Below are 26,225 nucleotides of genomic sequence, written 5' to 3' on the forward strand. Positions count from 1 at the left end.
GCTGGCTATTATGGAACAGGGTAGACTCAGTCGCAGTAGAAAAGCACAGGATGACTGTACCCAAGGTGTCATTCACACTAGTGAAACTTAGGGGTGTATTTTCATACAGCTTCTTTTTTCTCCTCCTACTCCTTCCTGTTACTGACATTGGTTTTGTGAATACTTGTATTTTTAAAGTGAAACTTTGTCTTTATCCCAGGACTGCTGAAGAGATGGCTAAGATGACTGGCTGTTTTTTTTTTGTTTGTTTTGGTGTGCAGAAACTGTGGAAACACATCAAGCACAAGTATGAGACAAGTGAAGACTGAAATGCTCAGCAGCGGGATGTGTCCTGGGGTGGTCAAAGATGCTGCAGAGAAGGATTTGATCTCCTGAAGCTAGTTATGTCAAAATGGAAATGTGTTCCTGCCTGAACAACTCCAAGCCAGAATATATCGGCCACCTACTGCTATGGGAACTAGATGGACTTAAGGACTTCTGCTGCTGTTTTGAAACTTGTGTTAAAAAATAAATTCTTAGCCCATGTCTCATGCTTATGTGTTCATCTGACTTTCATTTGCTCTGCTTGTAGTTTCTTATCTAGGAGACAGAGAATGAATGTTTAAATATGGCCCCAAACCTTATTTTCAGGACACTGTAAGAAAGCAAACTATTTTCAGGACAGTGTAAAAGACTTGAAAGCATTTATACAGCTGAGGGCTGCTGACAATACCCTTGGCTTATGCCTGGTAAGAACTTTAACCTATGGGCTAGGAGCTGCCTGCTTTCTTTTAGTCTTGTTCAAAGAAAGGCGACTTATAAAATCACTTACAGTGCTCTGTCATCTTTTTGCAGCAAGACTGCTGGTTCTTAGTCTGTCATCCTTTTAAAGCTGTAATACAGATAGCATTGCCTCATCTTAACCAGTGAGATGACCGTTGTATTCACGTTACTCAAGCAGCGGTGTGCACCCTTCAGCCTCTTGGGCTGAGTGGTTCTTGAAAGGGGAGGGGGTGTGTAATTTTCCACCTGTCCAAACCTTAATGAAATTGGATGTAGGTCTTTTTCCTGGCTCTTTGTATGTTTGTGTCTTCTTGCTCTTAAAGTGGCTTGATGGCCTGAACAGTTTTACCAGGCTTGCCTGCTATGCTCTAAGTCCGTCCCAGTCCTTTCTGCTCAAAGCAGAGTGGCTGAGAAGAAACAGAAATTACTTAGGTCTGTAATGAGCATACACCCTTACAGCTGGCTGTGCAGCTCCTGTTCCAACACACAGCTGACTGTCATGCAGAAAAGAGTAATTCTTTTATCAGCAACTTCACTGAAGGGTCCATCCCTGCTGTTCTTTGTGGTCATTTCAAGCATCTTTCTTTGCCGGGCAAGGCTATTAAGATGCTGTTTTGGGTAATGAGACTATTAAAACAGAATCACTTTGGGCTCTTGGGTGGCTGTATTAAGACTTGGCTGAGAATGACTCACACTGTTTCCCCCTACTCCAACCTGATGATGCTCTACGGCCTAGAAGCTGCATTTCTCCCTCTTTACTATTCTTGCTAGTAACCATCTAACTAGAATTTTAGCAGTAGATGAGGCAGGGCATGTTGGAGCCTGTGATAATGAAAGAAGCTTTATTGGGTTTGTAACTAGGTCTCAGAGGAGTAAAACATTTACTCTTAGAACATTAAGAGGACTTAAAACATTGTGCTTGTTTTTGAGCAAAAAACAACTGCAGCCTTCACAGTCCCAGCTGTGCTTTTATAGAGACACTTGGGAGGAAAGGTTTAAACTTCCTTGGGATAATCTCATACAATGTAAGACTGCCTGCTCTACTATGAGTTCTGTCTGCAGTGCTGATAGCTTCATGCTATGCTGAGCAGGTGATAGAGATTTGCAGCTTTTTAGAAGCAAGAACTAAAGATGAATACAGTATTAGGACGGGGGAAGACAGCATTGTAGCAGGCTGGCAGAGAGTAAATGAAGCTATTAGTTCAGAAAACAGTAGCTATAAAAGAGTAGGGAGTTAGTTATCCTGGCGAGTAATTTCCCTTGGCAGTGGATTTGGAGAAGTGGTAAATGCAACTCCCTTTTTTCTGTGCCTTGTCATAGGGGGTTTGGACAGTTACGGGTATGCAAAGAAAAATTGCATCCTCACAGCGTTCAGGGCTTTGTCGTATTTGCATAACGGTGACAGCCATTTCCACACTTTTTGAGAACAGCTCCAGCACAATCGTGTTTGGCAGCAGTACTAATCATATATCCATACAGTCCCCGCCCTCTGCGTAAAACTAGGCAGCAAGGTACGTGCACACAGAGCTTATTACAAAAGCTCTCCTGCAGCATTTGAAAAGGGGAAGACAGCACTAGATTAACCCCTAAACAACAGCTCTAACACTACAAAATCTGGTGCTAATTTGTTCGGCATGTGGATGACAACCACATGCAGCTTTGTCTGCTCTACTTTATATAGCAGTACTAGAAAAAACACACAAGGAGGGAGGGGAGGGGAGATGGCCAAGCAGAGCCCATTTACCTTAGTCTCCATGATGAGAACGGCACTCTAAAAACGTGCTGATCCTCTGTGACAAGAGTGAATTGAACAGTTTTGCCACCTGCTACTGGCAGGTATTCCAGGCTTGTCTAGGCACAGCATAGCAGCTATTGCCACGGCTTTTGAGCACCTTACAAATAGGTTACAAAGTAAACCCAATAATTTGTGTCTCAGTATGCAGGGAGTGACTTCTAACAAAAATGGTCCTCAAGAGAAGTCCCTTCAGCAGCAACAAACTGTAATTTAGTATTAGCTCCCAGCCTTCCTAACAGCAAACATGATGATCAGGGCAGTTCTGCTACAGAGTGTGACAAGCAGTTATTGAGCAGGCAGCTCCCCAGGGACTCTGACCCTGCTGCCTTCAACTCTGATTTCCATACTATTGCCATCTTGCTTAGGACACCTTAATCCCAATTTTCAAGTACCTTTAGTCGGTGGTTGTGGCTAAATCTCATTTCACTGAACCAACACAAAACAGCAAGTGAATTTCACTGCCTGCAGATACACAGCACATTAAAGGGCTGGTTAAGGTTCCTCTAGCTTAAAGATCATTACAGTTTGTAAGAGCCTAAAACACCAACTAAAAGATTTAAATCATTTATTTGCATGTTCTGTTTTCACACATCTCACTTGAGGGACAGAAATTTATGATACATTCTTATTCACCTGAACTCCCAAGTATCTGTCAGCAACTGGAATAGCCCGAGTGTTTTCCTATCAGCCTTCAAGTTTTCCTGCAGGATAAGGCATTTCAGTGGAGCAGAGAGCTGTAAGGGCTGTTCCAGGGAAACCTTGCTGCAGCTCACATAGTTGCTCTCAGAGCTGTCAGCTGCATGGCCTGGAAGGCCCCTTGTAGTTGCAGCGAGGGCATGAGGAGCCAGTATGAAAATAAAGTTCTCAGAATTATAAATAGTACAAAAGGAAATGTACGGCTCGTGCAGCCTGTCCAATGCATCTGAGGTGTGGCCTACTGTCATATATGTCTCTCTCTATAAGCTGAACGGCAGCCGATCTGCCTGGTGGGCAGTTCCTTTTCATGAATGGGCAACCCTCCCACAGAATGTGCAATTCCGCATCGAGATGAAGTGGCAGGTATTGAACCACTACATCCAGTCCCCTGAGCTCCGGGAGGGCCAAGGGAACACAGCACAACTGCCCCTATGCCGAGGACTGGGCAGGATGCAACACCTGGGGTAAGAGTCTTTCAGGAAGGAATCATGCCTTTATTCCGCTTTCTGTCAGCCATGACTCGTCGATTATGATTAGCTCTTGTGCTTTTGTTTGCTTCCTTCTTCCTTCGTTCCTGCACTGTTTCCCGGTTCTGCCCGTGTCCCTTCACATTCCCAATAACAGCAGAGCTGTTGTGCTTGTGCCTGGAGCACACAGGAAAAAGGACATCAGAAGAAGCACATTGCACACTTGGGGAACAAAATACACGGATCCTGAGAAAAGACTGGGTGGGAGGAGTTCAGCCATCCGGCTCTGAGCCTCAGCTCACTGATGCATGAGCTGTGCAAGGTTTCTGCAATAGCTGAAATAGCATCAGCTACACAATGATTCCAGCCTTCTGCACATTAAGTATGCCAGCTAAGGCCAGCTATTACGCTGTCCTGACAGCCCTGTGGGACCTGTTCAAGCTCTGGGAAGCCGTGTTTGCCAAGATCCTACCTTGCACAGGTTTCTGCTGTACTTACAATAAAGGGAATTACCCTGTCCTATCCATTTGACACCATCAGCAGTGAAGCAAAAGTTGGACAAGGAAGTTAACACCACTTTGGTGGTGACCCTGGCATACAGGAATGCTATGGAACAGGTACATCCTCATGCATTAAAGTCAGTAGCAAGCTACTTGCTAGCTACAGCAGAACCAAGATTTCATCCAACAGAGGGAGATCCTGACTTACCCCTTCCTTGCAAGGTAAGACAGCCGTCTGGCTTCGGCTCTCTCCCTCAGTACGGCTGGGTCCTGCACAAAATGGTCCTGCTATGGGAAGGAAGGAAAAACCATCAGCACTGTAGTGAATTCATCAGCATTACTCAAAGGACTAGAGCAGGGGCAATGCTGTTGTGCCATGGAATGGAGAGGCCGCTCACTGTTCATTATCTGTTCTGGCCGAGCCGGCAGGATTGGTGTCAGAGGCCCTGAACACAACATCTGGCAGAAAATCTGAATGAGACTTCTTTCCACATCCTACCTCCAGCAGCGACGCCATCAGCATTACTATTTCCAGCATATCCATGACAACAGAAGCCTTCTGTCTATGGAGTAAGAGAGATATAAACCTCTCCATGGAGCATCATTGCTCCTATAGGGCTAACTTAGGAGGCAGTGGATAGTTGTAGTCAGGACATTTCACAGGCCAGCCAACTGCAAAAGTAACTAGCCACTCTGAAAAGCAGCTCAGTCTCCATGCTAGTGTTAAGACTCATGCTTTGGAAGAGGAAACCTCCTCCACATCATCCCTGGAAGACAATTAACAGGTGAAGCAGATAAGACATATGATAAATCTTAATGCAACTCCAACCACAAACTTAAATGTCACCTTAGTTCTTTCCTTTTCAGCTTCCTCCTCCTCTTCTTCATCCTCCTCCTCCTCCTCTTGTCCGTCCTCCTGTCCCTTTGGTCTCAAGACTTGAGGAGTGGTGAATGGCCTGAGAATTTAGACATGAATAGTGAAAGATGAAGAGAGCACAGCCACAAGCATTTCGCTGCACAGCATATCCTTTTCATTTTGCATCACATCTTTCAAGAACTAGAATCCACAAGTTTCACAGGCTTGCTTCTTCTGAAAACAGAGAGACCCAGCAGCTACTGACACCTTTAATGTGTGATTAGCACACATGGAGGTTCTTCACCACGGAATGTTCACTAGGAAGTTGTTACCAAAATATAATAATAATAAAAAAAAAAAAGTAGCAGGTCAGGAAAAACCTGAAACCTCACAAGGGAATTTCTCCAGGGAAACAACTGTCTCCTCTAGGAGAAGGGGAGCCGGATACACCCGCAAAGCATTAGCAAGGAGCGCCAGACTTTATTTACACTTTGCTAGGCTTTAGCTCATCAGCCAGGGAGCATCTATTGTACAAAGACAAACCCTCACACCTCAAGTTTAAACTCAGCCAGAAAAACTGATGCGCAGAAAGTGCTGTACTCTAAAACCACCATGACTGGTCAGTGGTTATCCATGGAGCCCCCGTTTCATTGCTCTGAACCAGTTTCATCCAGGGGAAAATACTTAGAGAAATCCATCAAGCTTTATGATTCACCCTGGACATGCAGAACACTGTAAAGGGCCTGGAGGAAAAACAAATAAATAAATGAACATTATAGCTCTTCTTCAATGTGTGTGTGTGTGTGTGTGGCCGGGGGGGGGAGGATTGTTTTGTTTTTTGTTTGAGATTCTGTTGGGATTTATATCCACCATTCCACTATATAAAAAATAAACATAAAACCAGAAGAGCCTCTGTTTACATCAGACCTATAGGTCTAATTTTCAGCAGTAACATCCATTAACTGTTCCTACTGCCTCTCTGAAAGGCAGACAGCATGGAGCACCTTTGGGCAGGTGAAAGAGGGGCAAGGACTCGAGTGACACACTGTTATAGGCAAACCACAAAAAAATGCTTTAAATGGAAGCCTCACCACAATTTACAGGGGAGAAAAGAGGGGGGAAAAAGGAACAAAGGGAACCGCCAAAGATGCATTTGTCTTAAGGCTAGAAACAGTGACATCTTTACAATATATTACAATTCCTGCTTCCTGAAAGTGCTCTTATAAATTATATCAAAATTTAGAAGATCAATTTCAGAAATGTTAAACCAGCTTTTAAGAGATGGTTTTCTATCTCTGGGTCATATTTCTAAAATAAATATTCTGCAAGTCCCATTACTAATTAGCCCTTCGTTTCCTGGATGCTAAGTGCCTCCTGCTGTCAGTTGTTCTGGAGAGTGTGTGCAGTCCATCACAGGCTGAATTCCAGGTATCACCATGAGATGACAGATGGGATTGGCAAGAAATAAAAGTCTGGTCATACACTTTTCCAAATTAAGTTTTTCTTGCTAACCAGTCATTCTACTTTACATTGCCCAGTTACACTCAAGCCTGATTATTCAGAATAGCTCATTTCCCTCTGCTGGAGGATAATTATCCTACAGGCAGAAGCACTGCTGTGTGCAATTTCAGCATAAAGTCCCCTTAGATCCGGATGCTGAACTGAGGTAATAGCTAAGTCTCGCAGGCAAAGAAAGCGGAAGACTGAGAACTTCCTGCATGCATGCCATGGTAAAGCTCCCTATCAACAGGGGAGAAAGAAATCTAAATCTTCCTCCTCACATGTTACAGAGAAAATAGTAGCAGAAGAAAAAGGATGGTTTGGAGCACCCACATCCTCCCTGAGAAGCAGAACGAAAAATCAGTGTTGAACACGTTCGTGCAAACTAGATAACTCTAGGTGGCAGCTCCCACCAACCTCCCGTGCATTGAAGCCACAGCACCTACCTCCTACTAATCAGCTCATCATCTGAGTCAGCATCATTTGCCCCCACTTGGTTTCCATCATAAGTGTCATCATACTCGTCCTCATAGTCCTCCTTGTAGAGCTGAGCTTCTCCTTGCTGCACAGGAACCTCCTCCACAATCACGCTGTACTGGCTGTAGCGCTCCTTCTGCTCAGCAATCAGGCGTTTGTCATTCAGCAAACTCTTGGTCGTGTCCTTCTCCCTCCTGCAAACCACAGCATGGAAAGGGAGGGGCAGAAACAGAAAGGCAGTGTCAAGATCTTCCGTATAAATTTTTTTCCTGTTAGTAAGTGAAAACTGAAGCAATAGAAGCCTCATCTCAAACTTTGCAAGCACTGCCTAAGCCTACATATTTCCCCCCGAGATGTAATGTTTCTCCAGCTACTAAAACCAGCCACTTCTGGCATGGAACAGAGCAGTTTTTAAACAGAAGCCCAGCAAGATTATGCAGCAGATAAGAATAGGAACTGGAAACTGCCACTGTCATTTGAGACAGAAAGGAAGGTTTTACAAGAGGCCAAACACAATTATATTGAGGCTGAAGTTTGGCCAAGATCCAAATAACATAAAAAGTCCCATGAATCTTGAATGCCAAGCTGTTAGGGCTAAGACTTCCATCCAGGATACAGCTCTTCAAGGCCCAGAGTGCCCTCTAACACCATGCTCCAGTACTGTCTCACTGCGGTAGCACACACAGCTGCAAATCAGGGACCAGGGCTGCATTCGAGTAGGTGCTGCACGGACACGTGCGTTCCAATAGAGGCAAAAACCATAGTTCGTAAACATGAGATGCAAAATATGGGGAGAGCCAAAAAGTTACTCATACGGAAAGTAAGGATCGGAATAAGCAAGATTACGAATGAAAGGCAGAACAAAGAGTAGACTCGTACTTCCGATCCAACCTGTCTTGATGCACTGCACATACAACCCTTAAGCATTTGTTAAATTTGTAAAACATTGAGGATGCAGGTAAACTATAGCCATTTTATAGAGGGAAAGAAAAACCAAGAAACAGAGGTTTGACAGAGGTATTAAAAAACAGCCACTGAGATGCTATGTCTCAAGCTGCACAAGCATAAACTCTTTGAAGTCCCATTTTTCAGATCAGCCAAGTACATATTACATGCAAATAGCAAACGAGGCCTTGTGAAACTGAAGCGTTCACCAACCAAGAGCGCTTACAGCAAAGCTATGGGGAATTTCACTTCCAAGTATTCCCAGGACACCTTGCAGCTCTCAAAGTCTAGGAGAAACTTGCATCAATGATCTGTTTGGGATCTGAATATTATTAGTGAAAGAATCTGTCCAAGGTACATATTCAGTGAACCAACGATGGCCAGACTTGTGTGACATGCCAGCGAGCACTGGGAAAACAATCTAAGAAGGCTGATTTTTGTTAAGAATCTCAGAACAAGATAACACAATAGATACATTTGCTTCCCCTCTCTTCCATGACTCATTCTGTTACATGTTTGAATTTAGCTGCAAAATGTGCCCTACAAAACATGTGGTTAGTTCACACATACCTAGGCTGGATAAGATGTTATGTTGGTATTCAGCATGAGACTGAATTAAACACTTGATAATTGTTTCCTGTTGAGCTGGTCTGATGACTGCAGAGGTGCTGCAATGAATTGTGCTAGGCACCGATTCCAGGAGAAACAGTGGGATAATTCTAGTCCCACAGTGTTCAGGACATGCTCTGACTTCAAGAGTCAGGTTTAGCTAGTGATTATGGCTGGACAGGCAGAGGCAGCAGTGACCACTTTTCAGGACTGGCAAAGAATCACGTGTACCCTGTTATATTCATTTCCGCACGCTTGTTTTTCTTCTCATCCTGGTGTGGCTTTCTCCCTCACATTAACAGGCCCTGCCCCAAACTGTTTATATCTATCTGGATAGCAGCAAGCACAACAGGACCCAACTTGACCCGGCTCTTTAAGCACTACTGCAACATCATGCTTAGCAGTAACAGCATTTTAAGTACAAGTACAATTTGGAGAGCAAAAGATTTTAAGACAGATGATAAAAGGGAAAGGCCATTACATTTAGAATCCAATGCAGGCCTCAAACTAGGCTAGGAGAACTCTAGTATCCCAAAGCTTGGGTAAAGCATCAGGTTTCTTGCTTGTAAAACAAGGACCACAGAAGAAGTTACACTTTTACTGCTGAAAAACACATTTCATATTTATGGAGCTCTGAATGTTAAATCCTAGAGAGAACAAGGTGCTATAGCTTACCCTTTGATATAGTTAGATATGGTCAACCTTGGGCATAGGATATACACAGCTGATCCCAGCTAGCTACCTTCAGTTTTAAAAAAACACCTCAAAAATAAATATTAAGGTGTTTGGAGTCCTGCAGAGAGCATGTTCTCCATGTAAAACAACTGTTTGGAAACGAAGACATAGCCTGAGGGAGGCCAAACTACACCAGGAACAGCAGCATTAATGGGAGGATAATCCCAAGAGGTCACATAACAGTACAGCAGAAGAGATGACAGCTTTCTCAAGGAGTGGCGCGACAAGTGGAGAAGGCGACACAACCTCCATGGCGGAAGCCACATAGACAAAGCCATGGGAGCAGGTGGAACATGGCAAGGAGCAGGGTCCCACAGCCCAGCTCAGGGATGACTTGCAACTTAGGAAGCTCTGTAGGTGATCTGCAAAGGGACCTCCTAGCTGCATTATTCCATATACTGGAGGCACTGTGCTGAATCTGAGGAGTAGTCTCCAGCCTTGCGCAACCACTCACACACAGACACACACAGACACACACACCTTTGGGGGAGCTGGGAGATAGCTGAGCACGTTTGTGCACCGGACGAGTGTAGACAAGATGCTCTGAGCACCTGCACAAGCTGGGGAACATAGGAGGAGAAGGGAGAAAGACTGTACCTGTGAATTCTGAGTTATGGGCACTTCAGAAGTCATTATTTTGGCCAGAAAAGAAACAATTTTCCTGTCCAGCCAAGCCAGTATAAATGCTACAGTGCTGCTGCTGAAAAGCTGTTTGACTGGACTTTGGAACAGAAGTGATTTGCTTCTGACAGTTTGATGCAGCTTTGCAACTGAAACCTTAATTGGGAGCTACCAGGGTCACGTGGTCCAATCTGCAGCCAGATTTTCCTTTACATACCATGTAAAGATACATCATCATAAAGATCACACTTGGCTGATTAGAGAAAAGAGTTTAAAAAGAGATCTGAAACATATCAATCATATTATTGAGGTACAGTTAACTTCAGTGCAAGCCAACAAGGCAATGCCAAATGCCCTAACCTAAGTTTGCACCGTGTGGCACAGAACAAAATGCCAAGCAAGGCAAAAAGCAAAGTAAAGGCTCTTCTGCAGCAAGCATACAGCAACAGGAACAACAAAAGGAGTCTAAGCCAAAGTTCCTGAGTGTTACCAGATTTTGAGAGTAGATAGATATTGATACTTGCAAGTTCACAGATATTTATTCCTCCTGACAGACAGGGTTAATTAAGGGTGGGCGATACTCACCGCTTGCCTTTTTGTATCCGAGAAACATCCACTGAGTCCCTACTGAAAACATCAAACTCATCATTCTGGAAAACATTATAGCGAGAAGTCACTAGAGGAGTAGGGTCTGGCTTTAGCTGTCTGTAATTAGAGAGAAAGAGAGAGAAAATGAAAACACAAGTGAAGTTGAGGAAGTCCAAGTCTTCTCCTTCCTAAGACCTTAGTTTATTTTGTGGCAATCTCACAGTCGCCCACAGCATGCCGAGACACTCTCTGTGGTGCCAGCTGACTGGGTCACAGATTGCAATCCCCTCATTTCACAGCTGCAGCATAATACGTGCAGCATCACTACATGGCACTGGTCTGAGAAAAAAGCCACAGTCTTTTAGGCTTATCTTTGTGGGGAAACCGAAGCAATGTACAGAAAGCCAGAAGAAAATTCTTCCGTTCATTTGAGTAAAACCAAACAGGAACATGGACCATTCAACAGACTGCCTGGTCTCAAAACAGTGACTCAGGAAAGCCAACACTAAGTATGATGAATTACATGCTGGAAAAAATCCAATAATTTGCTGCTGTTGATTTCAGGATATTTATCTCCCTATGGTTCCTTCTTAATTCTGCCTCAGAGTTCCAGGTTACGCTTGTTCAATTTATATAAGTCAAAGAACCATTATCTTTACATTCATTTTGCCAGTGCTTTCAGCTCAGCTGGCATTTGAAAATGCTGTTGTGCTTACTTCTAAAATCAGCAGTAATCAAAATTCTGCATTTGCTACTGAACTGACACTTTTGTTTCAAGATGCAAGAGGCAAGAAAAAAAATCCAGCCCTATATTCTGTAACTGCTGGCTCTGCAATACTAGCAGAGGAAAAAAACAACCAAAAAAGAAAACAAAAAAGCATCTTGCAAAAGCACATCTCACATCATTTGTGCCAAAGTCAGCAGATTTGACTGAGAGCATTAAGATTGTTGCAAAACCAAGATTTTTTACAACATTGCTTTTCTGATAAAGATGCTTCCTTTTTTAATGCAACAATGAGACAGTCTGCCCAATCTCCCATGAAATGTGAACAAACAGCATATTCACAACCTGAAACTCAGTCAGGAACTGCTGTTGTACTACAAGCACACCCTAGCAGCAGTGGACAACTAAAACAACTTAATTCCACTGCCAGCTACGATCCCCACACTCCATATACAACACAGAAGTAAGCAAAAGCCTGGCAACTTTGTCAAAGGGTAGATAAAAGTGGATCTGAACTGCCATTTCCAATCGCTCCCCAACGTGACTTCAACCGGAAAACAGTAGCCCTTCAAATACCGTATTTTGCCCTGCAGGTTGAATTCCAGCTGAATTAGTCCCTTTGAAGATGCCCTTTCCTGCAGGACAGCTGGGATGTTAACATCTGTGATCCTGTCCTCTGCCACAAAATAAATTTTGGAGGCAACAACATTATATTGCTCCACCCACACCAAGCCAGTGCCCCCCTCGATGGAATTTTAATGGGTTTTATTTGAGTATTTAATGGACAAGTATTTTTGTCTCCCTGTTACAAAACATGACCCAGCCTCTGCTGTACTGAAACACTGAACACTGAGCATTCCCGTCCTCTTCAGGGACGGAATGAGGGCAGCAGGTTAGTGACAGATGGCAGTCAGAAGCTCTCATGGCAGCTATCGACCCCAAGAAAATGCATATGCAACTTCTTTGAGCTCTACAGGTTTCTAACCTTCAACAAGAAGGATGTTAAATGATAAGCCACAAACTAAAATCAAAAGGCATCAAAGCAGTGCTAGATATCCTGACCCACACCTTTGCATCGTTCGCTCCAGCTTATCCAAGGACGGCACCAGCTTATCTTCTAGGATGTTGTTGATCACTTGCTCTGCGTTGTAACTGTACTCTTCCAGGCAGGCCAGGATGAAGCCCTCGCCAAGGTCTGGCAGCAGGTCTTTCACTTGAGAGATCAGAGAGTCCAGCTCCACTCCTAACACCTTGGCAGCGGGTGCAGCAGCTGCACCGGCACACTATATATACACACCAAAGAGAATTGGATGCATTACTGGAAAGAGACAGCAATTGAGGGAAGGCAGGTACACACAATGTAAAAGGGAAAGGAGCAGTTCGGGTTATCAGGATTTAACACAGAGAAGTCAAAGACTGAAGTCACAAAACAAATCAGCTAAGCTGTTTATACTATGCAAGGTTTATGACACAGAGTTGGGTGCACACCTACTCATGTCTGTTCCTGAGTCAGCTGGGATACTCTGGAGAATCCCTTCCTCAAACAATACATGGACTGTGTGTTTAAAAAATATCACACACCTTCACAATGCAGTGATGAAGTGCAATATCTGAACAAACCACAGCAATAGGAAACACAAGTCAAAGGGAGTTAGAAGCACTTTGCTCAATGACAAAGCCAGGATCTGCGGTGCAGAGTCTAGTTGGAGGCCTGTAGCTAGCAGTGTCCCCCAGGGGTCAGTACTGGGTCCAGTCTTGTTCAACTTCTTCATCAATGACCTGGATGAAGGCACAGAGTGCACCCTCAGCAGGTTTACTGATGATACAAAACTGGGAAGAGTGGCTGATACACCAGAGGGCTGTGCTACCATTCACAGGGACCTGGACAGGCTGGAGAGATGGGCAAAGAGGAACCTCCTGAAGTTCAACAAAGGCAAGCGCAGGGTCCTGCACCTAGGGAGGAATAACCCCATGTACTCGGGTGTACAGGTTGGGGGTTGACGTGCTGGAAAGCAGCTCTGCAGAGAAGGACCTGGGAGTCCTGGTGGACAACAAGTTAACCATGAGCTAGCAGTGTGTCCTTGTGGCCAAGAAGGCCAATGGTATCCTGGGGTGCATTAGGAAGAGGTCGAGGGAAGTGATCTTTCCCCTCTACTCAGCCCTGGTGAGGCTGCATCTGGAGTGTTGTGTCCAGTGCTGGGCTCCCCAATACAAGAGAGACATGGAGCTACTGGAGAGAGTCCAGCAAAGGGCTAAGATGATGATTAGGGGACTGGAGCATCTCTTCTAGGAGGAAAGGCTGCGAGACCTGGGCCTGCTCAGCCTGGAGAAGAGAAGGCTGAGGGGGGACCTTATCAATGTGCATAAGTATCTGAAGGGAGGGGGTCAAGAGGATGGGGTCAGACTCTTTTCAGTGGTGCCCAGTGACAGGACAAGAAGCAACGGGCCCAAACTGGAACACGGGAAGTTCCATCTGAACGTGAGGAAAATCTTTACTGGGAGGGTGACAGAGCACTGCAACAGGTTGCCCAGAGAGGTTGTGGAGTCTCCATCCTTGGAGCTATTCAAAAGCCATCTGGACATGGTCCTGGGCAATGTGCTCTAGGTGGCCCTGCTTGAGCAGGGGGGTTGGGCTAGATGATCTCCAGAGGTCCCTTCCAACCTTAACCATTCTGTGTATTAGGATGTAGCTTGTTTCTCATTTCATTGGGCACATGGGCCTGCACTGAAACTTAGCAAATGCAAGAAGGGAGACTAAATTTCACATCAGCCTAAAAGCCAAGCAAACCAATCCATTCTTCACAGACAAATGATGTGAGGACAGAGAGAGCAGAACCCAGCCCTATCCATACAGTTCTACTCACCTCATCCTCTGATGCATACGCAGCCCCAAGCTCTTCCAGGTCCTCAGAATTGTTCTCCACCTTTGCTGATGCTGCATTAGATGCTGCTGGTGGTGTTGGATCTTTAACAACTTGTGCTTTTTTCCTGTCTTCCCCTTCCCATGCACTTTCCACTGCTTGGAGGATATAGGCTGTCCTGGTCTCATCTCTAAGAGACCACATTAAGGACATTTCTCGTGTTCTAGAGATGCACAAACTCAGACCTTGCCATGAAGTAGCTCTGTGTTTTCAGTGACTCCCACGCATGTGCCTACATCAACATCCCCTCCCCCCTTTTTTTTTTTCCCTAAAAGCAAGCTTTCCCTCACTTGCTGCCAGTCATGCAGCTTAACCAGAGGCAGCAGCAGAGGAAGTGCCACGGAGGTGAAGGAACGACTGGCTGGGTAGATGAGGGGAGAGCAGTGGATGTTGTCTACCTTGACTTCAGCAAGGCTTTTGACACTGTCTCCCATAACATCCTCATAGACAAGCTCAGGAAGTGTGGGCTAGATGAGTGGACAGTGAGGTGGATTGAGAACTGGCTGAATGGCAGAGCTTGGAGGGTTGTGATCAGCAGCACAGTCTAGTTGGAGGCCTGTAGCTAGCAGTGTCCCCCAGGGGTCAGTACTGGGTCCAGTCTTGTTCAACTTCTTCATCAATGACCTGGATGAAGGGACAGAGTGCACCCTCAGCGGGTTTGCTGATGATACAAAACTGGGAGGAGTGGCGGATACACCAGAGGGCTGTGCTACCATTCACAGGGACCTGGACAGGCTGGAGAGATGGGCAAAGAGGAACCTCCTGAAGTTCAACAAAGGCAAGTGCAGGGTCCTGCACCTGGGGAGGAATAACCCCATGTACTCGGGTGTACAGGTTGGGGGTTGACCTGCTGGAAAGCAGCTCTGCGGAGAAGGACCTGGGAGTGCTGGTGGACACCAAGTTAAGCATGAGGCAGCAATGTGCCCTTGTGGCCAAGAAGGCCAATGGTATCCTGGGGTGCATCAGGAAGAGTGTTGCCAGCAGGTCAAGGGAGGTGATTCTCCCCCTCTTCTCAGCCCTGGTGAGGCCACATCTGGAGTACTGTGTCCAGTTCTGGGCTCCCCAGTACAAGAGGGATGTGGCACTACTGGAGCAAGTCCAGCGAAGGGCTACAAAGATGATTAGGGGACTGGAACATCTCTCTTATGAGGAAAGACTGAGAGAGCTGGGCCTGTTTAGCTTGGAGAAGAGAAGGCTGAGAGGAGATCTTATCAACGTGTACAAGTATCTGAAGGGAGGGTGTCGAGAGGATGGGACCAGACTCTTTTCAGTGGTGCCCAGTGACAGGACGTGAGGCAACGGGCACAAACAGAAACACAGACAATTCCATCTGAACATGAGGAAATACTTCTTCACTGTGAGGGTGACAGAGCACTGGCACAGGTTGTCCAGAGAGGTTGTGGAGTCTCCTTCTCTGGAGATATTCAAAACACGCCTGGATACAATCCTGTGCAATGTGCTCTAAGTGACCCTGCTTGAGCAGGGGGGTTGGACTAGATGATCTCCAGAGGTCCCTTCCAACCTCAGCGATTCTGTGATTCTGTGAATCTAAGAGCAGCTGGGTTTGCAAAACACCGAGGTGCACACCTGTTAACAGCAAAGGATACAATGTGGAGGATGCTTGCTGAAGCAGACTGACATCATCTTCAACAGGAAACAGCTCGTCATAGTCACGGAGAAATCTGAAAATGCAGAAGCAAGCTTAATCAGTCAAACTCAGGAGTAAATTACCTGCAGAGCTGTCACATGCCGCCATCCCTGCTATGCAATGTGACCTTTTCACTGCCCAGGTAGGAACATACAGAACCTCTCACACCCAATACTGAACACGGCACATGTTGCCATGTCTGATTTTACTCCTGTTACACTGCAGCACTCCCCACTAACCCATCACAGCCAGTTTCAACACTCCTTATGATACTATGACCCATCACCCAGTGCCCTGTTACAGAGAAAATATGGTTTATGCTTTGAACATGATCAGAACAACAGCAGCATCAGGAACACAAGATCTGATTCCCAGTTCTGTCACTTGTTCACTTTCCATCTTCAGTGTTGGCACTCAGTATCTTTGCGGTCTGGTCACCCCAGTTGAAAAGCTAGATTAGTAATAATGGCCGAACTTGTCAAGCTAGCTGTAATAGCTAAATCACTAACCTCCACTTTGCAAATTCCGAATTAAAAAGAGTGAACAACAACATTTTCCAACACCACGCAACACCCTCCTCACCTTTACAATAAAGTCTGTACTACAAATTGAAATCCTCTCACAGCAGTTTTCCCAACTAGTTAGAATGGTTTCTAACTCTCAAATGCATCATAACACCTCATAATAATGTCTTGGGCAATTCTGCTGTAAAGAATGAAAGAGGAAGGCAAGCTGACCCTCCCCTTGGGTCTCATTCAGCCAGACTCACCTCCTTTCCTGAAGCACTGAAGTGAAGATCTGTAGAAATTCCTCAATAAAAGGCTGAATATTCTCACAGCTGCAAAAAACATTGGCACAACAGAGTGAAAAATCCAGTGATGAGCCTACCACATTGCAGAATCTCCACATTCTGCCTTGCTAGCCAAACTAGTAACACTCATACATCAGGGAAAATCCCATCTGAAATCAGATTTTGGGCCACTTTTTGGCTTTCATAGGAACAGAGAGTCAAATGGAAACAAGCTTTTATGGCTTCAGCAAATATTTCAGCAAGCTAGAATCCTAATTGTGATAAGGCTTCAGATCTAAAACTTTTGATAGACTTTATAAACCATAGTTTGATGTCTCAGACTTGCAATATGCAGAAAAGGGTGTGTAGAGCTTTTGTAATTGCACGGTATTATGTATGTTGGGATTATACCACTGAACCTCCCAGAAAGTATGTGCTCACCTATGCAAGAACATATGCCAAGCAAACTCCTATTGCAACTGTTCTGTTATAACGCCTAAACTTCCCCTTGCTGATTATGCATCAAGCCGCAGGGCTGAGGCAGGGCAGAACACTCCCTGCAGTGGATCAGTACTAAGAAAAGGCATTTCCCTAGAAGCTGGAAGCATCACTTTCACAGTAACCTCAGCTCCCATCAAACTGAGAATGAGTTTCTGGATCTGCCCTTTACTGCTCTTTTTATCTCTCTGAAATATATACATGTAGTCTTGAATACTGTGGAATCTGAAAATGTTACAGTCTTTGCTTCATTTTTATTTTCAATATTCCTGTGAGTGCAGAAAGGCAGCGCTCAGGTATGGCAAGGCTACTGTTACCACTTTAAGAATTAGAATTGTAGCACAGACAGATTAGGTGGTTTAACCAAAGCCACAGAGGAAGTCAATCCAGCAAATCCATAAGGAATTCAACCAACAGACCCTCTTAGTCTTCTTGGACAACTTTACTCATATCAAACCACGAAAATTATTCAAGCAGAACAGGAGCCACAGAGACCAGCAATCTACAAAACCTGTAATGAATACGGGGCAAAGATAGCCCAGGATGATAGAGCACTGGTCTTGCAAGCAAGACCCAGGTTCTTGGCTCTGTCCCCACTATGCAGCATGGTTTTGAGTCACTTCACTTGTCTTAATTTCTCCACTTACAAAGTAAGGATAATTATACTTGCCTTCATTTTGCAATTACTGACAATTATAGATAAGAAGCATTTCTTATTAGCTAGCCAATTTTCAAAATAGGAGGGGGGAAGAACTGGGCTAAGGCACCAGTACATATAGTTAAGATCATTGAAAACAGTGTTTTTTAATAAAAATGATGCATTGTTAAGGTGTCTCAGCAAAGGCTTCCACACACAGCATTATAAATTGCAATATGGTCATAAAGTGAGGTTAGCATGCTCATTGGACCATGACCTTATCTTGCTTTGGTAGGGTCAATACACAGCTCACCAAATCAATTCTGGATCAGACATAGCTTCTTCCCTGCTATCGAGGACAACAGACTTCTGATCTCAGCCAAAGTCTTTGGACATGACCCCAAAACAAATAGCAATAACTGTTCATTTCCTCCAGTAAATCTGGAAACCAAGGAACAATTTTCTTCTTGAAGGCAATCAAGTAATTGGCTAGTACCACAGAGCTCAAGTGCCAATACCTGTTTTCTAAGATGGGCTGCAGACAGATTTGATTTATAAGGATGTGAAAAGCTTCCATCACCTTCTTCTTGGAATGGGAAATTCTCCTCCACAAATCAGCAAAAACACTTCAGAGTTGAAAACAAACAAAACCACTGTTAGTATCAGCATAGGAAATCTGATTCTCTAACACACACTTTTCTGCAGAGAAATCCCTCTACAGGAGGAATTTCATTAGCCGAATTGTTTCTTTGCTGCAAGAACCAGAGATTAGAGCCATTTCATAATCATGGATTAAGCAAAACCCATGCTCTAAACAAAGTTGCTCTCAGCCACCAATTGACCTGACAGCTAGACAAATGATATCTCATCTGTATCAGCATAGTCTGTGCTTTAAAATGCCATGAGACCAGGTTACACAGAGATACCATCGATCTTTTTGCACTCTGTTACGATTTAGATACATCTCTCATCAAGCCTCTTCTTCGAGAGCAGTAAAAGAAATCATTCGTCACCCCGCTGCCCAAGAAAGATCTTTTGGAATTAGAAAAGCTGTCTCTTCAGAGATCTTTGAAGCAGCATAAAAAAGTAGAAGGACTGCAGAGGTGGGCAAAGCAGCACGAAGCACTTTTTTAACTAAGCCCTGGGAGATTCTCATTGAAAAGGCAAGCCTTCTCAGACATTTTCACCTGTTATCCTCATAATGCCTCTTCTTAATTGCAGATTCCAGCTCAGGAATTGCCAATTCATAAAACGAAGCTAATCTGTAAAAAAGGACAACAAAACAATAACTGTCAACTGAGGTTTCAAAAATCATTTGCTAAAAAATAAGTCATATGGTTAATTTCATTAAATTCTCCTCACTAGCAGTACTCATTAGTATTACCGTTTTGTTATTTTTCCCCTGAAACACAAGCAAGCAAATATGTGATAGGCAAAGAGCAGCGCTCTAAGGAAACCATCAAAATATCTTGGAAGCTGTAGCCAAAGAAATGCATTTAAAAAGCATCATGCTACTGAATAGAAGAACAATCCGCCCAACTGAGAAACATCCCAAACACAAATCTGTAGTCTGCAAAGAGCTGATATGCTCGAGTCTTTCATGAGACACCCCCTCCCACCCCAAAATCCTCAAGGCTCTATCTTGCTACACTAAAAAATCGGATATGAAACAGGACGTGATTTCCAGCGAAGTCTTGCTATTTGGCTCTGCTCTAGGTGAGCATTTAGATGGAGGTATTTGATAAGCAGAAAGCTTAAGAGGATGTTTCAATAGGGTGGGGGCAGGAAGAAACAAGCAAACAAAAAAGTTAGTTTGGTCCAGTTTCACATTTTATGTGCCAAACAGCCCCCACAGAGCCTTTCTGTTCAGGGACAAAGCACTAGGAGATGTTGAGAAACCTGCCCTCACACAATAACAGCAGGTCCTGCTTCATGAGTAGCTAGATGCTATAACTAATGGTTAACAGCACTTTGCCCAAAAGCCAAGCCTGCTGAACTGAGGAGCAGAGGCTCCATTAGCAACATTATGTGCATGTCTCATATAAGAGCCAAACATGTTAAATGAGTGTCCTTGAGGCAATGTAGCAGAATCAGGCTCATACTTTCATTTAGGGAGAGAGATTAGCAAGTGCCAACAGAATGATTCAGGCTCACAGAGGTGCCAAAAAGATGACATGTAAATCAGTTTTCCCTCCCCACACTCCAAAGACCCAGTGATGAGTCCATATTGAGAAGTAACGAAAATGTTGCTGCTGTCCCACTGTACAGAGATCAGGATGTTTTTTGGTGCATCTCTAACATCAACGATAGAATTAAAAGCAAAGGCTTTCCTTCTCCGAGTAACCAAGCATGCAAGCAGCGTGGCTTGCCAATCCAAACAGCCACCAGCACTCCACCAACCTGCTCTTCATTCGATAACCAACTTGACAACAACAACCAAAGAGCACCGAAACCTGAACACCCTACAGCAGTATTACTCAACCTGTGGTCCATAAACCACTCGGAGCTTATGAGACCTCAGAGGTTTGCAACATGTTTGGAAACAGAAGCAAAAAATGAGTGTTCATTCACAGCAACAGGCAAACAAAATGGGGGAAATAAGGACAAGAAATTAACACTTCAGTTTGTCCTTAACGGAGGCTGTTAGGGCAGGACTGTACAAGATGAGGTGAGGGCTTAAAACACCCAGTCTGCTCCAGGTAAGTGCCACTCAAGGACTTGCAGCCTCTGCAGAAACACACTCCTGCCTGGTCCTTGTGACCGTCCTGGCTCCTGACTCATCGCCACCGTGATCCAGCTAGACAAGGGAATTCACTGACAGCACAGTTGTGACAGTGCTGGCTTGTCACCTTCTCCCAGGAAGGTGGTACCACTCACTCGGCTTTTGCCAAAGCTCAGCAATATTCTCTAACATAAAACTTAGGCATAACATCAAACAAATGCTTTCCTGGGAGCGATGGTCCCTCATGGACTGAGACTTTCTGCTCCCCTTGGTTCAGGTCCTACAGCAGGAAGTCGTTTTTGTCCACAGCTCTTCTCTGTTGGTCCCTCCAAGCTTTCCAAAGCACACTGAGTACTATTTAGCTGGGTCCTGAAACTGTACAGGGTTGCCCAGCTCTAGACTCTCTCAAGGACAACAACGAAGGTGAACATATCACAGACAAACTCTAGGCATCCCTACATTAATTCATTTGATTTACTGGGAGTCTATGTACTCCCATCAGTGCAAGCCTAGCAGTCTTTAGTTATGCTTAATCTGCCAATTCTTTCAACGATGAAGGCACTGGGACAGGGCAGAGCAGCACACTTGGTATTTCTGCTTCACCAAGACAAGCTCTGTCTTCAGTCTGAGAGGTACCTGTAGCAAAAGTCATGTTTTTGGAAGGTCTGGCAAGCCAATGGGAAGACATCAAGAAACGCCCAGAGTGTCGTGCAAGTGTCACACAAGTACAGCACAATATCCTTCAGCTCCTGAGAGAGAAAGAGCAATTACTAAGAGGGAAAAAAAGCCACACAAGCTTTCCTGGCAACACAGTATAACCCACTCTAACAGGGACACACCATGTTCGGACTAAGCCTTTTTCTTGACTGCAGGAAGAGAGTTTGCCTTCAATCACATGCACATTGTGCGTTATTGGGTACAGAGGTAGACAGAGACAGCGTCTGTGCTTTACCTATAATACAATCCCAACTGCTTGCTCTCATTAAAGATTCTGTTAAATAAAGAGAACCCTCATCAGATCCTGTTTTGGACAGTGGCATTTGCCCTCCATAAATCTTCCACATATAATATTCTTCCCCATCTAGCTGGAAGCACTGCATAGCAGTAGTACAGGAATTAAAGGGATGATTTCTGCAGTCCGTTTCAGTGTAAGATGCGTTTCCAGGGTAGCTGTAACAACTCCCACATACAGTCCATATGACTAAGATTCTGTAGAAGACCGTATGCTCACTGAGATGGGGCCTCTCTTTCAATATGCATTTGTACAGCACCTAGCACAATAAAACCTCTTAATTAATTGAAGGTAAAGTTCACTACTGTTGAACAGGCAGTTCTGAAGAAAATATCAATTCTGATCACTCTCAGGGTTATTTTAAGACTTCTGTAGGATGTTCTGTTACATTACTTATGAACTGAATGGGGAAAAAAATTACAAAATTTAAAAAAAAACACCCCACAGTGCAATGGATATGGTTGAAATGCACAAGAGCAAAGCAACAAACCCACGGTGGAAAGGCTTTATCAGCAAGTCATATGATAAACAGCGAAACAATAACAAGCAACCGTGTGCTGTATGAGACATCAGCATCTGGGGACAGAATGACTCTCCCTGGTCTTACTGCGCCACAGGCTATTCAGCCTACAAACAGTACAGTGCGCTGAGTAACAGTTCTACCTGGAGAGGCATGTTCCCAGGAGTCACATTTACTCTTTCTTCCAGTTTCTGGGGCTCAGCAGAGGCTCCTTCACACTGCAAGCCACATTTGTGCAAGATATTGTTGAATACCTAGATCAACAGAGCAGAAGCGTTATGACAGGGGAAAGCAGTGGAACATGTTTTATCCTGTAGTACAGCAATATAAGAGTATTCTACACTCTGATCACTTGGTTCAGCTGAATAGAGATGAAACTATTTCCACACAACACAGAGTCATGTAAGCTGAAAGCTGCGGGCTTCCTGCAGGCTACAGCAGGAAGGGCCGCACCATGCTTCTGAAACTGCATGTGACTTGCAAGCAATTCAAGTGCAGCTGCGTAGGGTGGTGGTGCCAAGACAGGGACTGCAGGCTAATCCAAATCCTTAGCTATGTGAGAAAATCAGCCAGCAAGCTCTACCAACACTGATGAGGCCACCTAGGATCCGACTAGCCCTATTTGCAAGGGAGTAACGGGACAATTGGGAAGTTAATGTCAGCTACTGCTCACAAGCTGCTCCCAAAGCTCTTCCTGCCCTCTCTTCTGAAGTTAGCAGGACAGATTTTGTGGCTCTTGGCTATAATTGAAAAATCTAGGGTGAGGCTGATAGAATTAGGCTCAGGATTGCTAGCCAGCTTCGGTGTAGGACCAACTTCAAAGCTACTCCTCTACATTGGCATCTTAGGAGATTTGCCAAGCCTTACTCCACAGCCATGTGGATGAGTGGCTAAAAGTATTGACACTAAGTACTTGGGGTTAATATTGCTATTCCACAGTGCACGTAAGCTCCTAACCAGCACCAGTATCAACTCCTTTCAGGAATGGGGTAAACACATACTTTTATGGATCAGTAACACCGTGCTTTCTCTGAGCTACTACACGCGCACACTTGAGATATACTGGTATCTCTCTGCAGTGGTTAACAAAATACAGCGTAAAGAAACTAAAGGTCTGTAGAGAAACTGCTCCGACATGATATATCACAAACAAACAGAATCTTTGCTGCCCTCTCCCAGTAATTCATTTCAAAGTTTAGTCTTGCATCCTAGAATATTATTAATATATGAATATTATTAATATATGCTATCACCTCTCCTATTTAGCTCTAGCAGTTTCTTAACACATGCAAAGAAAGAAGAATGTGAACTTTCAAAAAGCCAAGTGACATTATGCGTGTCTTGGGGTAAAAAGTATTTTTTGGTTTTGTTTATTTTTGCGTATAGGTGAGGTTTTTGAGGACCCAAACATGACATTTTCACGGTACAAAGATGTCAAGGCATCTTGATTTACCTTCAGGTTAAATGCGAATCCTGCTTACTGAGTCTGGGGAAGATTTGAACTGCTCATAGAAATGAAAGCTTAGAAATAGAGAGGTGCTGATATCATTTATATGGCAGCAATGCATCCCTCCCAATTTTCATTTACTCCTGAGAACCTGCAGTGTTAAAACTCACATATTCTGCTACGTCAAGTCTTAGCTATTTCTCACAGTCTCTATTACGTTGTTTTAAGTTTCAATGCTTTCCCTGCACAGGACCAGACATGAAGAAGTTACTTTGTATTTGATCTGCCTAACAAAAATTCAAGGTTAATGCAAAGGGAATGTCAGAAGCAGAAGGAAGGTAACAGGAATCAGTCATCAGCAATAGTTTTAGATAAAGGTTCAAAAACCGCCTGACCCATATTAGCACGAAATGGATAAAAAAGGAATAACAAATACATTCTGCCTGCCTCTGATCACATTTGCTCCCTTCCTCCCTCTAAACTATCCCACACCATAATCTAGATGAAACCGGAGCCCCAGGCCACGCAGAAAAGCAGTACCTGGAGGACAGTGGGCAGAGTTTCGTCTAAGTCACTGAAGTAACTCGGTTGCTGAGTGAAGATATTTTCTGAGAAGAGGGGGAGAAAGAGACCATTTCCCATCAGTTCAGACAGTCATGTTAACAGGCAAATTTGTACCAGAGGATGTACTTGCGTTACCAGCAACCCCCCTCTCCAGATAACGTTACTAACATTTTAGGACTTAAGAAATGAATCTATGCCCAACGCATGCACAGTGCCTCCTCCTATAAAGCTCACCCATCAACAGCTCAGTGCAACTGGAGGACTAGTAATGAGAATATGCTCATCAGAGCAGAGCAAACGAGATGTTAGATGATTCACGCCCCAGAGGCGGAATCAATGAATAATGTAAATACTAAACATTCCTAGTTCCTTTATTTGACAACTGGAGTTGACTTTTAATTACTGATAACAGTTCAGCATACACTAGAAAATGTTCTATAGAATATTTCTTAAAGGTAATGAGGCTTTAGTAATACCTACTATTATGTTACTAGGACTTCATTACCTTTACAAAATACTCCACTAAGTAATGGTGTATCATAAATGCTGGTCAAGTATTAGATAGGCTGCCTATTTTCCTGTGAATTACTGTTCAGACTATGAAAATTAACAGAGTTCCTCAGCAAGGACAGAGCACAGGTAAGAGTTATGAGATGGTTTCAGAAAAATTTATTCCTTGAGAAAAGCCTAAAATTTATGAAGTTATAAATTACACACCAGAATTGCTCATGCCATTACTGTGACAACATAACATGTATAATCAGGTAAACAAATCATTGGTCACTTGCACGCAGCATTAGTGTGTTGTACTTGAAAGGGTATGTATAATTCAAATGAGGTTTCATACACTTAGGTCTTCTTCAGAATATTTTAAGACACAGATAATTTAACTGCACATCTGAAAGAGAACTATCCATCTTGGTTACGCATTCTTCCTACTCCTGAGGCTTAGCAGGCAAATTTATAGTGAAAGTTACTGAAAAAGGACAAAGGGATCAGCATTCAAAAATTCAACGGCTTATCTAAGCTTTTCTCGGTCTGGAAATTTGGCAAAAATCTTGTATAGATAGGCTGTGTCACATGATCTCTAGTACTTCTCATGTTAGTCAACTTGGAAATGAGACAAAAATAACTACCAAAGAAAGGAAAAAGTTTCATTATATGAACTGCAGACAGACTGGGTTAGAATTCATGAAGAGCAGCTCACTTAATCCAAGTTTAGGTACTCTTCCATCTGTGCTCAGGTGCATGTTAAAGACCACAGGTAGTTCCCTTGTGAAAAGGGCACAGGACAAATACAGAATCTAAACGAATATGCCCTCTCTTCATTATGCAGGTTCTAATGTCCAAGGCTGTCCAAGCTGTTGCTTAATAGGCACTTGCTGCTAAGATTGTCTATGCAGGTACAGAGATATCTAGGGACAAGCACAGCTTGAGCTCTGAAGTATGCTGCAGTTTGAAGGCACTATATAAATCAATGTCTGCATTGAAGGTTCACGTTCTCCCAATTCACAGGCCAGTAATTAATTCCTGTTGCAGATTTCACTAAGCTCCCAACTCTGGGAACAAGAACACTTGTATCAGCAGTCGGACTGTGCCCCATCTTCTAACCTTCCTTCCTCCTTGCCCAGAAGTAAAGTTCTTTGCCCCTTCCCCTCTCTACCTGGATAGTACAGAGCCCTCACGGTCCTCTTACAGCGGCTGAGAGCACTTTTAGTTGGTTTGGGAAATAACTGCTGAGGCATGACCCAAGGTTCAGTCATGCCTATGAGCACAGCTCAGGACAGCTAAACAGCAGGCCACAATATATTCCTTGACATAAATGAAGTTCACAAGGAACAAAAAAAAAAAAATCATTTTATTGAGAAATTATAGATGCCAGCTGCTGTTGAGCAGCTTGTTTTCAGGCCAGTAACCTCAGTATAAAACCCCACTCACTGCCTGCCATTTCACGAGTAAGCAAAAGCCTAAACACAACAAGCTGTTCCTTCGCTTTAACTAACCAATCATCTTCTGGAGCAGGAGACCATTTCCTTTTCCAAAAAGCACACAGAGATCCAGAATCTTAGGGATGTCGAAAAGAAAGTTGTTGTAGATAATTTCTCCAAAGACAGAGGGAGTGATAAAATGATCCTACAAAGAAAAAATAATTTAATTTGATAATTTTAAATCAAAGCTAGTATTTAATAGT

The 26,225-nt window shown here is 43.9% G+C and overlaps 1 protein-coding gene across 3 annotated transcripts in view; it reads right to left on the reverse strand.

The window, feature by feature from the left end:
- Positions 1 to 3,105: 3,105 nt before the first annotated feature.
- Positions 3,106 to 26,225, reverse strand: part of ASCC2 (activating signal cointegrator 1 complex subunit 2) — a 29,120-nt gene continuing 6,000 nt past the window's right edge. For 2 of the 3 annotated variants that reach the window (XM_067306956.1, XM_067306958.1), the window contains exons 5-19: positions 26,038 to 26,167; positions 24,011 to 24,078; positions 22,167 to 22,277; positions 21,128 to 21,240; positions 18,957 to 19,031; positions 18,288 to 18,395; positions 16,614 to 16,682; positions 15,804 to 15,878; positions 14,140 to 14,326; positions 12,344 to 12,558; positions 10,549 to 10,668; positions 7,023 to 7,247; positions 5,068 to 5,176; positions 4,429 to 4,508; positions 3,106 to 3,897 (exon numbers count right to left, since the gene is read on the reverse strand). In XM_067306956.1, the coding sequence (XP_067163057.1) occupies positions 3,729 to 3,897; positions 4,429 to 4,508; positions 5,068 to 5,176; positions 7,023 to 7,247; positions 10,549 to 10,668; positions 12,344 to 12,558; positions 14,140 to 14,326; positions 15,804 to 15,878; positions 16,614 to 16,682; positions 18,288 to 18,395; positions 18,957 to 19,031; positions 21,128 to 21,240; positions 22,167 to 22,277; positions 24,011 to 24,078; positions 26,038 to 26,167 (1,854 nt within the window). In that variant the 3' untranslated portion in view covers positions 3,106 to 3,728. The remainder of the gene's footprint in view (positions 3,898 to 4,428; positions 4,509 to 5,067; positions 5,177 to 7,022; positions 7,248 to 10,548; positions 10,669 to 12,343; positions 12,559 to 14,139; positions 14,327 to 15,803; positions 15,879 to 16,613; positions 16,683 to 18,287; positions 18,396 to 18,956; positions 19,032 to 21,127; positions 21,241 to 22,166; positions 22,278 to 24,010; positions 24,079 to 26,037; positions 26,168 to 26,225) is intronic. The other variant, XM_067306959.1, reaches the window with a different exon arrangement.

The sequence above is a fragment of the Apteryx mantelli genome, chromosome 17 (genome assembly GCF_036417845.1).
Source record: "Apteryx mantelli isolate bAptMan1 chromosome 17, bAptMan1.hap1, whole genome shotgun sequence".
Taxonomy (NCBI): domain Eukaryota; kingdom Metazoa; phylum Chordata; class Aves; order Apterygiformes; family Apterygidae; genus Apteryx; species Apteryx mantelli.